We start from the raw sequence: 16,761 nt of genomic DNA, 5'->3' as shown, positions 1-16,761 counted from the left end.
GTTATAACATATTTCTGTGGCTGTTTATGCATGCTAAATGGGTTTTGTGAAGATGTTAAGTCATTAGATTCTGTTTTTGAGACTTTGCTTTTTTTATTGCTCTATAGTGCTTTTCAGCTCCTGAATAGCGTTTTCAATGCATTTACAAAGTTTGGCATGTAACTTCTGTCTGTATGTTTTTTTGATGTTTTGAGTGTTAAAACATTTTTCTGTGGCTGTTTATGCATGGTAAAGGGGTTTTGTGAAGATGTTTAGCCATTAGATACCGTTTTTGAGACATTCCTTTTTTTATTGCTCTAAAGTGCTTTTCAGCTCCTGAATAGCGTTTTCAATGCATTTACAAAGTTTGACATGTTACTTCTGTCTGAATGGTTTTTTGATGTTTAAGTGTTACACAGTAAATTCCCAAGAGTTAAAAAGGCATTGTCAAAAAATATGTACTCCTTCAGAGTTATTACAACAACAGTGAGAGTAATTTAAACAAACCAAGAGTAAGATATCAGCCAGTGTTAATGTTAAATTTCAGAGTTCAAATTTACAGTGTAAAATGTACAGTGTTAAGGCACATGTACTCAACAAAAGCAAGAGTAGTGACTGACAACTAGTTGAAGGCAGGTGTTGAAGGCAGGTGTTCCTTAGAAACAACTCTGGAGCCTTTTCTGGAAAGCTCCGCCCCCATCTCATTCTTCCAAACTCAGGACCACCACGTTCACGTCGCCATTTTACCGCGGTCGTCACCAAGGATAAGTCTCGGTAAGTTTAAGTTACTTAATCAGTTATTAAACCATTTTTTGGGGTTGCAGTCGAAACATGATTTTACAAGAAGGTGGTTTATGAGCTGTTTGTATGTCGTCAAATACCGAATTACAAAGGGCTAACGGCCAAGGCCAAAGCTATCTTAAATGTGCCTGCCTCGTGAGGCTAATAATTAGCAACCACTTTAAGCTAGCTAGCTGGCATTAATCAATGATAAGTCTTGGTAAGTTAAACTTACTTTTATCGGTTATTAAACCGAATAGTTGGCATTGCAGTCTAAGCCAACAATAGTAATCTCTGATTTTACAGGTTCCATCATGTTGATAAAAACTAAAATAAATACGGAACAAAGATATGTCAGGATCACAGAGCCAAACTTTGAAGAATTCTTGAATGCTGGTAAGTCATACTATATTGTAAAATCAAAATTCTGAGCCGACAGGTCTGTGGGGAATTGCTTTTTCTATTAAAAGCTGCCCTCCTCAACTTTTTTGATGAACAATTCGTCGAGATGCAAAATGATTCACTAATTAAAAACACTGGAAAAAAGCTAGAGCTACAGTAGCTACTTTTCGAGTTCGGTTTTCCGTCACTTCAGACTCAAGAGTAGTGTACTTTCACGAACCCAATCATTGATTCTAGCTTAAAATGTGTAAAAAAAGGACTTACCGAACGTGGCTGCCTCCAACACGGCTATCAAGCAATTCCAGTTGAAAACAACAATTTTCGAATTTTCGGTCCTCCCCATTTTTTTCCCGGCATTGACCGGTAATTACCGGACAACGGAAACTCTGGTGACAGCAACCAACGGTGGTCAGCTTAGTGGAGTTTGTATTAAGTTTAAAATTGTATGTAAATAATAATGATGATGACATTAGGTGCCCTACACAGTGACCATGTTTAAGGGTTTAAAACCTCTGTTTGTGTATTTTTATAAAAAGCTTTCACGAAGTTCTCGATCCCGCCACCCTCTGAAGGCGTCACAGTGTGTGATGAGACGGGAACGGAGGTGGACCAGACGTCTTTGAAGATGTTGCATAGCAGCCAAACGCTGGTGTATTTACAATCAGATTCAAACACAGTAAGTTCCTGTCATGACTTTTTTTCTTTCTGACTATTCTCTGAGCTAGACTCAGTTAAAAATGTAGGTTGTGGAAAACTGACAAATGGGAGGTGTTTGTTTCTCTCTCATCCCTCTCCTATCCGTGTAGCACTCGAGGGAGCAACAGGCAGTTCACTGTCTGATGCAGCACTGGAACTTGTATCTTGCACCTCTGATGACACCATCATTCTGGAGGAGGATTCAAGTCCATCAGCAAAACGGCAGAAACAGGATCAAGATGCCAAACGCGTATGTTGACGTGTATAATGTTTCATGTGGCATTTTCCTTTGAGGATTGCTCACTTTTTATTGTATTTCCTGTGTTGTTTCACAGTTGGTTGAATCAGCCCTGGCTAAGACAGCAGGTGGAGACCGTATTGTGGAAGAATACAACAGGACAAAAAGTCTGACTGACTCTTCACGGTGACAGATGGTGAACATCCTTGCTGCCAACATGACTGAAGCTCATGGGTAAGAAAAACTTTACTGGACTCATGTTTGTAAAATCAGTTTTGTCTGTTCATTCACACTTCACTGCCCTCGTCAATTAGTTTTGTGTTTATTTAGAGACTTTAAATCTTCAATGTTAGACTTGTTTGTTATGTGTTGTTTTACCCTCTGCAGGATGGCACCGCCACGCCATGTCAGAGAGATGTATGCCAAAGGCATAGTTTCCATGTTCCCGTACCTGATGGATCCATATTCCAAAAATGGAAACGTAAGTATTGTTATGCATTCCAACAAATATACAGAAACTACAATACAATAAGCAATTATATATTGACTGTGGTGGGTGTACACAAGTATAGTTTTCTACTTAATAATTATTGTTTGTTTTAATTTAAAAGAACATTTCTATGATGGTGAAAGTGGCACTGGTTATTTAGCATGGAGGCTCAAAACAATCCAGAGGAGCAATGCTACATCAGAGACCAGAGCTTCTCCTCGTCAGACTGGTGGAGGGCCGAAAGCTAGAAGGGACGTATCATTAAGTCCTGAGATGACCCTGACAGAAGAGCAATGCAAGGAGGCCATGTCATTCATGAAGTATTGTTCTGATGAGGCTTCTGTCAAGCAAAAGATGAAGATTACATTTGAATATCGTCGTCAGATCGTCCTCGATGAAGAGAAATCTTCAGACGTCTTGACTGAATTTCCACGCTTCCAAGATGTCAAAGGCCTGGTAATTAAGTGTTAAAGCACACATCACTACAAATAACCTGAACTGTCATTTTTATTTTTCTAAACTTTTGCTATGTGATGTATCTATTGCAGGTTGAGCAAGACTTCATCTTGCAGTTTGGAGAAGATGTTGCTGCAAAGTTTTTGGAAAGGTCGGTTCAAAATCTATATTTTATTTATAAATGATAATAATATATGAAAAAATCCAGTTTGTGGAATTGAAAATTGGTTTAAATAATTATTTGTCCATATAGGTGGCCTACTACATTTAAACAAAAGATCATCCAGCAGAGCAAGGCCCTCCCTACAACAAGTGACCTTAAGGAACTGATTTATTGTGCAGAAGCTACATCAAATGAAAGAGAAGAGGATGAGGCGTCTCTTGGCTCTGGTAGGTTGTTGTACTTCATCTAATGAATCCTGTTGTGATTCCCCCGGTTTATTCTTGGTTCAGCTTTGGCTTTAAGATGTGTTTTTGTTTTCTTTCTTTCTGTCTTCTGTGTATAGGATGGGACAGTGACCTTTCCTCAATTATCCTCCTCCTCCACCTGATTCCTCCTTCAGCCCAAGGCCGAAAAAGACCTGGCAGGGTGTCAGCATCCCAGGCTGAAAAGCATCTGGTTGTGTTTATGAAGGTTTGTATTGTTGGCTATAGCTATCTCAAGTGTTGTATTCTTTTTTTTATTTTTCATGTTTTAAGTAATGACAATTAATGCAGTTTTCAAGGTTTGGAAAATAAAAAATATGGCACAAAAAATGTCTCAATCGAGATCTTCTGTCGGACTAGTCATCAGAGCTATGCAGCTCTTGTGTTTTTCTAAAATATGTAATGTTAAATTGATGGACACAGATACACAAATCATCTCTTATGCCACTTAAAATTTCAGACTCAAAATATGAGATGTAATTCAAAGTTATTTTTTATACCTTAATTAATAATTACGGTCTTGAACTAGAGTAAAGCTTTTTAATCTGTGATCTATGTTTAACTTTTACTCCTATCTTTTATCAGAGTGGAACGAGCGTCCAGGAACATGTTGATGCCATCACCAGCTCCACTCAACCCTATCTTCTTGCCATTGGGATGAACAGGGCCACCATCCATGAGTTCTACATCGTGATTGACAAGCAAGCTATACCATGCAGGTCAACCAGCTCTCTTGGAGCTTTCGACGAACTCTTTAAGACACACTTTGTGTTTGGTATTATGTACAATCAGATGCTCCAAAACATGTACACCTTTGTACAGACCACTGTGTACAACATAGACATAGGCAAAGTCCAGGAGAGCCCACGCGTCGCAGAGATTCGTGCTAGACTGCTACAGTAGTTTGTGTATAAACTATCTCAGAATGGGGATGATTTGTTTTGTTTGCCGGACCCACTTTGTGAGTGGCATCATGCTTATCAGGCATATACGATTGATTCATGGTTTATGTTCAGGAAAGTCACTTCGCTTAAAATGCGCTCAAATAAGATGTTGTCATGTTTTTGGAACCTTTTCTGGTTTTAAAAAAACACTTAAACTCAAAACATGCTAAGGAAATTGAGCCTGAAGTTGAAATGGATGATATTGTTTACAGTGATGATGTTGCAATGAATGCTCCGTCACAACATTTTGAAGTAGCAGCTGTCGAACGCACCTGAAGTTGCATTCGTTTTGATGGACTTTGGAGAAATAATTTTGAGAAAAAATAGAACAGAAAAAAATAATAATGCTTATAATGAAAAATGTGCATTTGGCAAATGTGTTTGACTTTGTGCATACGTATATCCAAGTTGTGCATTAAAAAAGTCTTAAATGCTTGCAGACATATATAAAGGTTTTAGCATTTTTTCATGCATACTTATATCAAGTTCTGTGTTTTCAAGAAAAGTTTTGATCTCTAGTATATGCATATATTTTGTGAGTGTGCATTGGCAAATGTATTTTAAGAATAGCTTTTTTACCTTTTGAATTTTGAATGCTTAATAGATGTGCATCTTAAAATAAGATATGTGTAACTGCTAATGTGTAGAAGTTTAAGAGAGATGTTTCAGTATGACAGATGCAGAGGATGTGGCTAGTGAATGCTTGCGTTGGTGAAACCACATTTGACCTTTTGAGGAGTGCAGGAGAAGTGTGTACGTCATATATGGCCCAAAGTCTAGACAGGGCCATCCGTATTGAAAGATATAAGAATGAAGAATTGTGAGGGAATGCGTCCACACTCTCTACAGATCACTCTCTAGAGCAGACTCTGAAAACGCTCTCTCTCTGCCTGTCGGAAGTCAAGTCGAGTTTTTACCTGAGCTTGTTTTTCTTTTCGTCAGTTGTACTGACCACCTTTTAATTTCTGTTTTACGAGTGACCCCTAAGGTCCGCGTTTCTTATTTTCTCCTGTACGCCCTTGGTCAAAGAGGTTAGCTTCCTTTTTTATTTTGTTTTTGACCTTTTGATTTTTGTTCCTATAATTTTCTGCCAATAAAAAAAATCTGACAAAGACAGTCGTTGCTCTACCGCCCATTTGTGCACCCCCCGCTCGAGACCAAGGCATCCACCCAGCACCACCCGCCTAGACGTCAGGTGAGTTCCCCGGGGTTTCGCGACCAGTCATTTAGACACGAATACTGTCCAGCTGGTGTTTACGCGAACACAGGGATCCCGAAGTGTTCGTCTGTTCAGGCACATGTACTCTCTCGATAGGTGCGGTGTTGCGTCTCGCGTGGGATAAAACTAACGGGGAGGAAAGCGTTTTGGTTTTATGTATTACCCAGGCGGGAAGGACGTTAACCGGGAGGGAGACACAGCCGAGTAATAAGTGATCGATAAACTATGATGTGTTGCCCAAAAAAGGGCCTATAAACATTTGCTGCTATAAAAGATGATCTCTTGAGGTCGTGATCGAGGGCCCGGTGAACGTCTGCGACATCGTGGTCGCTGTGTTGGGTGCGGCGATTCCCGAGGGGGTCTCCGACTAACTCGTAACTCGACTAGGCGTGTGATCTCCGCGCACGCGGCCTATGCAAACTCGTGAGACCCCGAGCGTGAATCTGGGAAGAGGTGCAAATCAAGAATAGCAGTGGCTATTCGTCCCCGGGGGATCAGCACCCTGGTCAGCGCGCACCTTCGAGTCCCCGGGCGATCGTTCAACACAGCTAGTGGCTCTCAAGTCGTGCCAGTATCCAACGTGAGTATTCATGATATGTGTGCATCTGCTATTGCACATCTTCAGGTTTCTGGTGTAGGCCAATCTACTTTAAATACTTTTGTGTCAAATATGGAAGAGGTAGTACTCGAAGTGCAGAGTCAAGCCAAAGATGCAGCTTTGAAATGCTTAGCTTCTCAGGATACTGGTTCTAAAGAAAAAGTAGAACAACTGTTTGAAAAACGTGAAAATCCTTTTACCTCACTGAATACTGAATCAAAACGAAACATATTTTTTGAGAAGAAATGGAAAACTGTTCAACCTGTGGAAAAAGTACTTGGTGTCAGATTTGAAAATAGAAGAAACAGATCTACAGAAACATATACTCAAGTCGTTGTTAAAGACACATTTGCCTATGTTCCAATTCTCCAAACATTGCAGTCTATTCTGGAAAATCCAAATCTCAGGGATATGTTGATGTCAAGCCTTACTCCCAAGGACAATGTATATTTTGATATAAAAGATGGGTTGTATATGAAGAGACATCCTCTTTTTTCAATTAAAAGTTGTGCATTGCAAATTCAATTACTTTATGATGACTTTGAGACGGCTAACCCATTGGGATCTAAAAAAGGTATACACAAATTGGGGGCTATATATTTTACACTGAGAAATTTTCCCCCAAAGGTAAATTCTTCTTTGGTAAATATACATTTGTGCGCACTTTTTCATGCCCAGACATTAAAACATACAGGTTTGACACCATACTTCAGCCCATCGTCAGTGACCTAAAAGTGCTTGAAACTGATGGGATTAAAGTTCCCTCATTAAAAAGTCCTGTTCGTGGCAGCATTGTGCAAATCACCGGGGATAATCTTGGTATTCATGGCCTGTTTGGGTTAGTAGAATCATTTAGTGCAAGGAATTGCTGTCGATTTTGTATCTTAGAAAAAAGTCATTTTCAAACTGTGTTTTGCGAAGATGAAGAGAGTGTGATATTCCGAACAAAAGACATGCATGAAGAACATTGCTATACTGTACAAACAAATCCACAGCTACCTCATGTTTATGGTGTCAAGTGTTCATGTTTATTGAACTCTCTGCAATATTTCCACACAGTTGAAAATGATTCTGTCGATATCATGCATGACGTTTTAGAAGGAGTGGGACAGTTTGAGCTTAAACTTGTATTGGAGTATGTTCAGGTTAACTTTATAACTGCAAGAGAGATGGCACGAAGAATAGAGTCATTTAACTATGGCTATTCTGAAAGGAGAAATCGTCCCCCTTCAGTTAAGTTATTTGATGGAAGCAACGATTTGGGCCTTAATGCCATACAGTCCTGGTGTTTGTTGCGTAACATGCCATTGATATTTGGCGATCTAGTACAGAGAGATGATGAGTGCTGGCATCTTTTAATTTTGCTTCTGCAGATTATGGATATTGCATTTTCTCCTGTTCTTACATATGGTATGACCATCTTCCTGAAAAACCTTATTGTTGAGCATCATCGGCTTTTTAAGCATGTATTTCCTGCTAAAAACCTCCTACCTAAGCATCATTTCATGATGCACTATCCTCAATGTATAAGGGAAATTGGACCAATTTTGCACACTTGGTGTATGCGTTACGAGGCAAAACATAACTTTTTCAAGACCCAGCTTAAGAGTTTCAAAAATATCACCAAGACGTTGGCCAAAAAACATCAAAGATAAATGGCCTTGCATTTGGAATCTATCAACCAGTGTAGATTGACTATTGGTCCAGGAAAAATGTTGCAGCTAAGCAAATTGAAGGAAGGCCCTGAAATTGCTGCCAAACTTAACACTGCACTTTCTACTAATTTTATGTCGGTGAAATGGGTAAAACACAACGGCACTGAATATCGGCCTGGTTTATTGGTGTGCGTTGAGGTAGCTGATGAGATGCCAGTATTTTGTCAAATCCGGACTGTTATTGTGAAAGATGAGCAACTTGCTCTAACTGGCTCAGGTGTAGAAACAGTTTGTTTTGATGAGCATTACCACGCATTTAAAATTGTTTTAAAGCCCTTACAGGCAGTTAATGTGGTTGATGTTCAAGAGTTGGTCTACTTCAAACCAGTGGATGTACAAATGGCATATGGATCAACAGATTCCTCCCTTTATATAGTTCCATATTGCCATCTTATGCAGCCTTGACCAGCGTTCTCATACTCATTTTGATGTTAATTTGAGTATGTTGTGGTTGCATAAGCAAGTTTGTGTAGGCGAGAAATGCCCGGATGAGTACTTACTTCTGGGAAGGTTTAGTGTATGGATCTATTTTTTTTTTTTTTTTACTCAACCGCCCCACAATGCATTGTCTTTTCAAAAGAAAATGACTTTTTTTTTTTATTCTTGTTTCTGTGTACTTCAGTGTAAACGGTCCGACGAACCTCGCATACAGTTTGTATTATATACATGTTGAGTATGTAGGAGGGAGGACGTCTCTTAAAAACAATGTATTTGTTTTTCACATGAAAGTGTCTGTTAAACTTAATTTTTTCAATAAATTTGTACTAAGACATGTATATATTGTTGTGTTTTGCTTTTCTCCTGCAGACACTTATTTTTCCTTAACTTAAGTGTAAACTGGACATGTTAAGGTAGAACAATAAGTGTTGCATAAGAATAACACTAACAGGGAGTAAATACGCAAGTATATGTTTTAACACTGGTAGGAGTCAATTAAAAATCAACACTGTAGGGAGTAATCTCTTAGTGTCAAGTAGGTCTAACACTCATAAAGAGTAAATTAATAGGAGTTAATTCGGATTTACACTTAAAAAACCTAGTGTTAAATTTTAATAACACTATCAGTGTTATTTTTCGTCATAGTGTTAAACTTCAGTAAGACTTGTCAGTGTTATATGTCACTAATATTAACTCTTATCAGAGTTGGATTAACTCAAAAAATGTAACACTACGGTAAGAGTATTTTTGACTCTGTAGGTCGGGAGCGTATGTTATCTGGAAGAGTGTTGAAATTGACTCTTTAAGTGTTGGATCAACACTGCCAATTTTACTGTGTATACCAAGCTTCTTTGGCAGTTTGTACAGTGAGAAGGTGTTTGTTGAAGATATTTAGCCATTAGATTCTGTTTTTGAGACTTTCCTTTTTTTATTGCTCTGAAGTGCTTTTCAGCTCCTGAGTAGCGTTTTCAATGCATTTACAAAGTTTGGCATGTAACTTCTCTCTGAATGGTTTTCTTGATGTTTTAAGTGTTATAACATATTTCTGTGGCTGTTCATGCATGCTAAAAGGGTTTTATGAAGATGTTTAGCCATTATTTTTCCGTTTTTGAGACATTCCTATTTTTATTGCTCTAAAGTGCTTTTCAGCTCCTGAATAGCGTTTTCAATGCATTTAAAAACTTTGGCATGTAACTTCTGTCTGAATGGTTTTCTTGATGTTTTAAGTGTTAAAACATGTTTCTGTGGCTGTTTATGCATGGTAAAGGTGTTTTGTGAAGATGTTTAGCCATTACATACCGTTTTTCAGACATTCATTTTTTTTTAAATCAAAAGTGCTTTTCAGCTCTTGAATAGCGTTTTCAATGCATTTACAAAGTTTGGCATGTAACTTCTGTCTGAATGGTTTTCTTGATGTTTTAAGTGTTAAAACGTGTTTCTGTGGCTGTTTATGCATGGTAAAGGGGTTTTGTGAAGATGTTTAGCCATTAGATTCTGTTTTTGAGACTTTCCTTTTTGTATTGCTCTATAGTGCTTTTCAGCTCCTGAATAGCATTTTCAATGCATTTACAAAGTTTGGCATGTAACTTCTATCTGAATGGTTTTCTTGATGTTTTACGTGTTAAAACATGTTTCTGTGGCTATTTATGCATGGTAAAGGGGTTTTGTGAAGATGTTTAGCCATTAGATACCGTTTTTGAGACTTTCATTTTTTTATTAATCAAAGGTGCTTTTCAGCTCTTGAATAGCGTTTTCAATGCATTTACAAAGTTTGACATGTAACTTCTGTCTGAATGGTTTTCTTGATGTTTTAAGTGTTAAAACATGTTTCTGTGGCTGTTTATGCATGGTAAAGGGGTTTTGTGAAGATGTTTAGCCATTAGATTCCGTTTTTGAGACTTTCCTTTTTTTATTGCTCTATAGTGCTTTTCAGCTCCTGAATAGCGTTTTCAATGCATTTACAAAGTTTGGCATGTAACTTCTGTCTGAATGGTTTTCTTGATGTTTTAAGTGTTATAACATGTTTCTGTGGCTGTTTATACATGTTAAAGGGGTTTTGTGAAGATGTTTGGCCATTAGATTCCGTTTTTGACACATTCCTATTTTATTGCTCTAAAGTGCTTTTCAGCTCCTGAATAGCGTTTTCAATGCATTTACAAAATTTGGCATGTAACTTCTGTCTGAATGGTTTTCTTGATGTTTTAACTTTTAGAGGAGTGAGTTCTAAATATTACGACGCTGCCACCAGAGTGAGTTATTTTTTCAAAACGAAAGCTAGTGAGCTTTAGTTTGCTTCCGTTACCTAGCAACCTAGCATAATACTCGTAGCAATGCTACTACCTGCTAATGCTACTTGTAAGCCTCCTAATTGTAAATTTTGAAGCCATACTATAACATTTGTCATATAGTTTTTTTCTATCGGAAAATGGTCGGTTGGAATGTTCAGAATCACACGTGTGACTGTACTCTGTGGGGCCCGCTTTCGAACATCACATATATGTGACGCTACCAAGTAACGGGTTAAGCGTTATAACATGTTTCTTTGGCTGTTTATACATGGTAAAGGGGTTTTGTGAAGATGTTTAGCCATTAGCTTCCGTTTTTGAGACTTTCCTTTTTTCATTGCTCAAAAGTACTTTTCAGCTCCTGAATAGCGTTTTCAATGCATTTACAAAGTTTGGCATGTAACTTCTGTCTGAATGGTTTTCTTGATGTTTTAGTTATAACATGTTTCTGTGGCTGTTTATACAAGGTAAAGGGGTTTCGTGAAGATGTTTAGCCATTAGTTGCTGTTTTTGAGATTTTCATTTTGTTATTGCTCCAACCCAGCTAACACATGACGTTGCGGCAACGTTGCCAGTTGGTTAACGTTGGTAACCCGTGACTTTACCTTCTGGCAACGTCGTGACAACATTGTAGCAACGTTATAAAGGGAATGTTGCCAGTTGGTCCCATGGACAACGTTGCCACGACGTTGTGCCTTGGTCGGCTGGTTACGTTATTTTTAGACCCGTGGGCAACGTTGCCGTGACGTTGTACCTTGGTCGGCTGGTAACGTCATTTTTAGGTCCCATGGACAACGTTGCCGCAACATCGTACCTTGGTCAGCTGGTAACGTCATTTTTAGGTCCCATGGAAAAATTTGCCGCGACTTCGTACCTTGGTCGGTTGGATAAATTCATTTTGGTACCATGGGTTGAGTTGCTGTTAAGTCGCTCTTTGGTCTTAGGACAACGGATCTCGAGTGCAGTGGTTTATCATGGAGAGATCACACTGGATTGCTCTCAGTTCTGACACTTTTGTAATGTAGCCATAGTCTACATGAATTTCAATCACACAATATTAAATGTTGCACCCAGCATGTATAAATGTAGACAATGCATGTGCAGCTCAGCCCCTGCATGGTCATCAATTTTTTCTCATATGCAGGAACATAGCTTTAATAAATAAAAGACTGAATTTTGAATATAATTCTTATATTCTTATCCTTAGGCATATATTAAAATATAAGTATTTCATTCTTTACATGTACAAAAGCAATCAATTCGTGATGTGTAACATGATTAAGCTAACATTCTTTGTCCAGCACACCAAAGCTGTATGACACACAATGCAAATCTGAGCTGCAATAATTTTGTAATACAAAATTGTTAAATGTGACCAAAAGACAAGCGATTCTCAAGTTTCCAAAGATAGGTCATAACAGAATATAACAAATTTTCCTTAGCAAACCTAGGTTTGCTCAGTTTGCCCCTGTGCAACAACTTTGCGCATGCCCATTTCAACGCATCTCTGAAACTGGGATTTCAGAAAAGAGTTTGCAACTGAACGCATGGATTTCAACTTGAAATTAGCTACTTCAGAGGTGAGTTTCTTTACAGAAATAGATTTAAATATATAAACATATTTTCTGATATCGGATGGAGCATGCTATTATTCATAGGTTTGAAATTTAGGCTATTTAGCCTGGTTATCTGTTTCAGATTCACATTGTTTACGTTAGGATTTCGCTAGCTAGGCCTACTAGTAGTAAAGCTAGTATAATGTACTGAGGTAAGACTAAACCCTTCATAAAGTTATGTTTAGATACTGAAAATACATACAAAGTTTAGCGTCTCACAAATCACCCATAAAAGAATCAAGTCATGACCAACTTATCAAAACGTGAACAGCTAGCTCCACAGCCTCTGTAAAAAAACTCACCTCTGAAGTAGCTAAGTTCAAGTTGAAATCCATGCGTTCCGTTGCAAACTTTTTTCTGAAATCCCAGTTTCAGAGATGCATTGAAATGGGCATGCGCAAAGTTGTTGCTCAGGGGCAGACTGCGCAGCAATGGCGTCTATAAAAGTATCATGTCACTGATTCTTCCAATTTGTACATGACATCTGTTTTTGGATAAGTTTATTCGTTTTAAGCTTAAGATGCGTGAGTACTAAATATTTCCGACGCTTCCACAGTGAGTTTTTTCCTAAACGGCAGATAGGTAGCTTTAATTAGCTTCCGTTACCTAGCAACCTAGCATAATACTAGTAGCAATGCTCTTACCTGCTAGTGTTACTTGTTAGCCTACTAATTGTACATTTTGAAGCCATACTATAGCGTTTGTCACATTGTTTGTCTATCGGAAAATAGTCGGTTGTAATGTTCAGAATCACACATGTGCGACGCTACGCTGTGGGGCCCTGCTTTCGAACGATCACACATGTCCTTTTATTTTGATATCAAAATGCTAATAATATGTACTTAAACTACCTTCTACTTTCATTTCTGTACAGAGTATCCTACCACCGTCACATGGCCTAGCACTGTGTCCCTGAGAAATTATGGTAAAGTAATGAATGACCGTTTTTAACAGTGACAATAATTGTATGAACCATGGCAACCCTAAAGGCTATGTGTTGAAGAAAAAGCAAGACTGAAAACTTTTGCATCACCAGACCCCTAGGTGTCAACTCTGGTGGAGGAGGACCTATATGGGGTCCAGGAAAACAGCTGGCATCCAGGCAAGTGCAAATATAAGACACTCAAAGCGTCTCAATAGCATTGCCAACTCATTGTAAGGCATACTTAAGTTGTTCTGATCGTGGCAGGGGGATACATATTTGTCGAAACAACAAATGTTGTCTTACGAATGCTTTGTATACAACCATTCAAGGTAACATGTGTTATTTACATCAATGTTACAGCTAATCTAGAAGAACCACAGTGTATGCCAATCATGTTAACTCTTGTAAACTTGTTTTACTTCTCTTTACTGACAGACACATTACAGGTTATGTTCCAGAAGATGGAGACATTGGAGGAGAACCAGCGAGAGGCTCTCCTATTCAGGTGACGACAGGGCAAACACGCTGAAGAGGTGCCAGTGATGGACCTACAGGTGGCCCAAACACAGGCTGAACTCCAAGACCTTGAGAAGCGCCTTAAGGTGCTGGAGTTCCGAAAGTGTGGTAGGTGTTTTGAGATGCTGTGAACTATGGCTTACACGCAGCGTTCAACGTTCAAATTGGTTCTAACAATAAGTTCATGACTTCTAATTGCAGATGCTGTGATGAAGTGGAAGACGGGACTAGGAGAGAAGGGTGTGTCTACGCTCCTCACAGCGTAGACACTCAAACACGCCCCGGCAGCCCATTCAAAACAAGCCAGGTGAATGAATGATGATTGCAGCTTCCCAATCCAACTTTTCACATGGCTATGTGACCAAAAACTAGTATCCCATAATATTTTTTGATGATGTATATTATTCTAGATGTGATTTTTTATGACTTGTATAGCCCCTTTCAATACGTGCAATTATGTTGATAGGACACTAACTTATTTTGTGCTTCATTGTCAGGGCCAACACACAGGACCTGTAGCGGAGACTGGCAGAAGATGTTCATTCACTGTTTGGCACTTTGTTTGAAATAAAATGACTGAATATTACATGGAAATCCTGCCTTGTTTATGATTAGCTTGAGTTAGGCTACACACCACACAAACATAGTCCTCCTGAAGTTGGCATGTAGCCTATTATACAAGAACAAGTAGCATTTGGGGCAAATGAGGTCTGCATATGAACCGCCCAAATATAAGCAATAGACTTGAGAAATATAGGTTAGTAATTAACATCGCAGTTAAGGACTGGCAACGTCGGAAAATGACGTTGCTAGGAGGTCACGGTTACTGACTGGCAGCGTCAGAAAGTTAGTTGCTAGGAGGTTGCGGTTACGGACTGGCAACGTCGGAAAATAACTTTGCCGCAACTTTGCGGTTACGGACTGGCAACGTCACAAGATGATGTTCCGGCAACCTACTGGCGCCCCACAGATGCACGGTCCCGTATGTTGGCTCAACAAGTGACGTTGCGGCAACGTAAGGGCAACGTAACTGTGTTAGCTGGGAAAGTGCTTTTCAGTTCTGAATAGCGTTTTCAATGCATTTACAAAGTTCTGCATTTAACTTCTGTCTGAATGGTTTCCTGATGTTTTAAGTGTTATAACATGTTCCTGTGGCTGTTTCTGCATGGCAAAGGGGTTTTGTGAAGATGTTTAGCCATTAGATCCCGTTTTTTGAGACTTTCATTATTTTATTGCTCTAAAGTGCTTTTCAGCTCCTGAATAGTGTTTTCAATGCATTTACAAAGTTTGACATGTAACTTCTGTCTGAATGGTTTTCTTGATGTTTCTTGATGTAAATATATTGAAAACGCTATTCAGGAGCTGAAAAGCACTTTAGAGCAATAAAAAAGGAAAGTCTCAAAAACTGAATCTAATTGCTAAACATCTTCACAAAAACCCTTTACCATATATAAACAGCCACATAAACATGTTATAACACTTAAAACATCAAGAAAACCATTCAGACATAAGTTACATGCCAAACTTTGTAAATGCATTGAAAACGCTTTTCAGGAGCTGAAAGCACTTCAGAGCAATAAAAAAGGGAATGTCTCAAAAACGGAATCTAATGGCTAAACATCTTCACAAAAGCCTTTAAGCATGCATAAACAGCCACAGAAACATGTTTTAACACTCAAAACATCAAGAAAACCATTCAGACAGAAGTTACATGCCAAACTTTGTAAATGCATTGAAAACGCTATTCAGGAGCTGAAAAGCACTTTAGAGCAATTAAAAAGGAATGTCTCAAAAACGGAATCTAATGGCTAAAAATCTTCAACAAACAAATTCTCACTGTACAAACTGCCAAAGAAGCTTGGTATAACACTTAAAACATCAAAAAACCTTTCAGACAGAAGTTACATGCCAAACTTTGTAAATGCATTGAAAACGCTATTCAGTAGCTGAAAAGCACTTTAGAGCAATAAAAAAAGGAAAGTCTCAAAAACGGAATCTAATGGCTAAACATCTTCACAAAACCCCTTTACCATGCAAAAACAGCCACAGAAACATGTTATAACACTTATTACATCAAGAAAACCATTCAGACAGAAGTTACATGCCAAACTTTGTAATTGTTTGTAAAAAGTTTGTAAAAAGTTTGTAAAAAGTGTTATAACCATGTGGTAAAGGGGATTTGTGAAGATGTTTAGCCATTAGATTCCATTTTTGAGACTTTCCTTTTTTTATTGCTGTGGCTCTTCATTTTTTTAAACAGCCACAGAAACTTGTTATAACACTTAAAACATCCAAAAAAACATTCAGACAGAAGTAACATGCCGTACTTTTTAAATGCATTGAAAACGCTATTCAGGAGCTGAAAAGCACTTTAGACCAATAAAAAAGGGAATGTCTCAAAAACGGAATCTAATGGCTAAACATCTTCACAAAACACCATCACCATGCATAAACACCGAGAGAAACATCCATATCCAGATTTGGTATTTGACAATGCAAGGTGGTCTCTCTCTCTCTCTCTCTCTCTCTCTCTCGTGTCAAAATAAAAACAGCTTCCAGCCCCTTTCATGAAGGACTACTTGTGCATATTGCAAGATTTCAGTTTCTAAGTGAATGAGCAAAAGAGCATACAGCACCTGGTATTCCCAGGCAGTCTCCCATCCAAGGACTAACCAGGCCCGACCCTGCTTAGCTTCCGAGATCAGACTAGATCGGGCGTTGCCAGGCTGGTTTGGCCGTACAAAATAAGTTGACAACTATAGGCTACTTATCCATATACTGATTTGGCATTTGACAATGCAAGGTGGTCTCTCTCTCTCTCTCTCTCTCGTGTCAAAATAAAAACAGCTTCCAGCCCCTTTCATGAAGGACTACTTGTGCATATTGCAAGATTTCAGTTTCTAAGTGAATGAGCAAAAGAGCATACAGCACCTGGTATTCCCAGGCGGTCTCCCATCCCAGTACTAACTAGGCCCGACCCTGCTTAGCTTCCCAGATCAGACGAGATCGGGCATTGCCAGGCTGGTTTGGCCGTACGA

At 38.7% G+C, this 16,761-nt stretch overlaps 1 protein-coding gene and 2 pseudogenes across 1 annotated transcript; 1 reads left to right on the top strand and 2 right to left on the bottom strand.

Annotated features, from left to right (window-relative positions):
• The first annotated feature begins 1,973 nt into the window (after positions 1–1,973).
• Positions 1,974–5,495, top strand: LOC146286357 (uncharacterized). The gene is made up of 8 exons (XM_084700328.1): positions 1,974–2,107; positions 2,193–2,329; positions 2,483–2,580; positions 2,707–3,041; positions 3,134–3,192; positions 3,295–3,431; positions 3,548–3,675; positions 4,053–5,495. The coding sequence occupies exons 2-8, from the start codon at positions 2,289–2,291 to the stop codon at positions 4,368–4,370; spliced, it is 1,116 nt and encodes a 371-aa protein (XP_084556454.1). The 5' UTR covers positions 1,974–2,107; positions 2,193–2,288; the 3' UTR covers positions 4,371–5,495.
• Positions 5,496–16,347: 10,852 nt separating this feature from the next.
• Positions 16,348–16,466, bottom strand: LOC146286356 (5S ribosomal RNA; annotated as a pseudogene).
• Positions 16,467–16,642: 176 nt separating this feature from the next.
• On the bottom strand, positions 16,643–16,761 carry LOC146286355 (5S ribosomal RNA; annotated as a pseudogene).

This window comes from Hypomesus nipponensis, chromosome 6 (genome assembly GCF_054491055.1).
Source record: "Hypomesus nipponensis isolate SF chromosome 6, ASM5449105v1, whole genome shotgun sequence".
Classification (NCBI taxonomy): Eukaryota; Metazoa; Chordata; class Actinopteri; order Osmeriformes; family Osmeridae; genus Hypomesus; species Hypomesus nipponensis.
The sequence above is the reverse complement of the archived record's forward strand: the minus strand, read 5'-3'. Positions and strand labels throughout refer to the sequence as shown.

Coding starts and splice junctions, on each gene's coding strand:
- LOC146286357 (XM_084700328.1), top strand. CDS start 2,289: ATGGTGAACATCCTTGCTGCCAACATGACTGAAGCTCATGG. Junction 3,193..3,294: donor GCTGCAAAGTTTTTGGAAAG/GTCGGTTCAAAA, acceptor TTGTCCATATAG/GTGGCCTACTACATTTAAAC. Junction 3,432..3,547: donor TGAGGCGTCTCTTGGCTCTG/GTAGGTTGTTGT, acceptor TTCTGTGTATAG/GATGGGACAGTGACCTTTCC.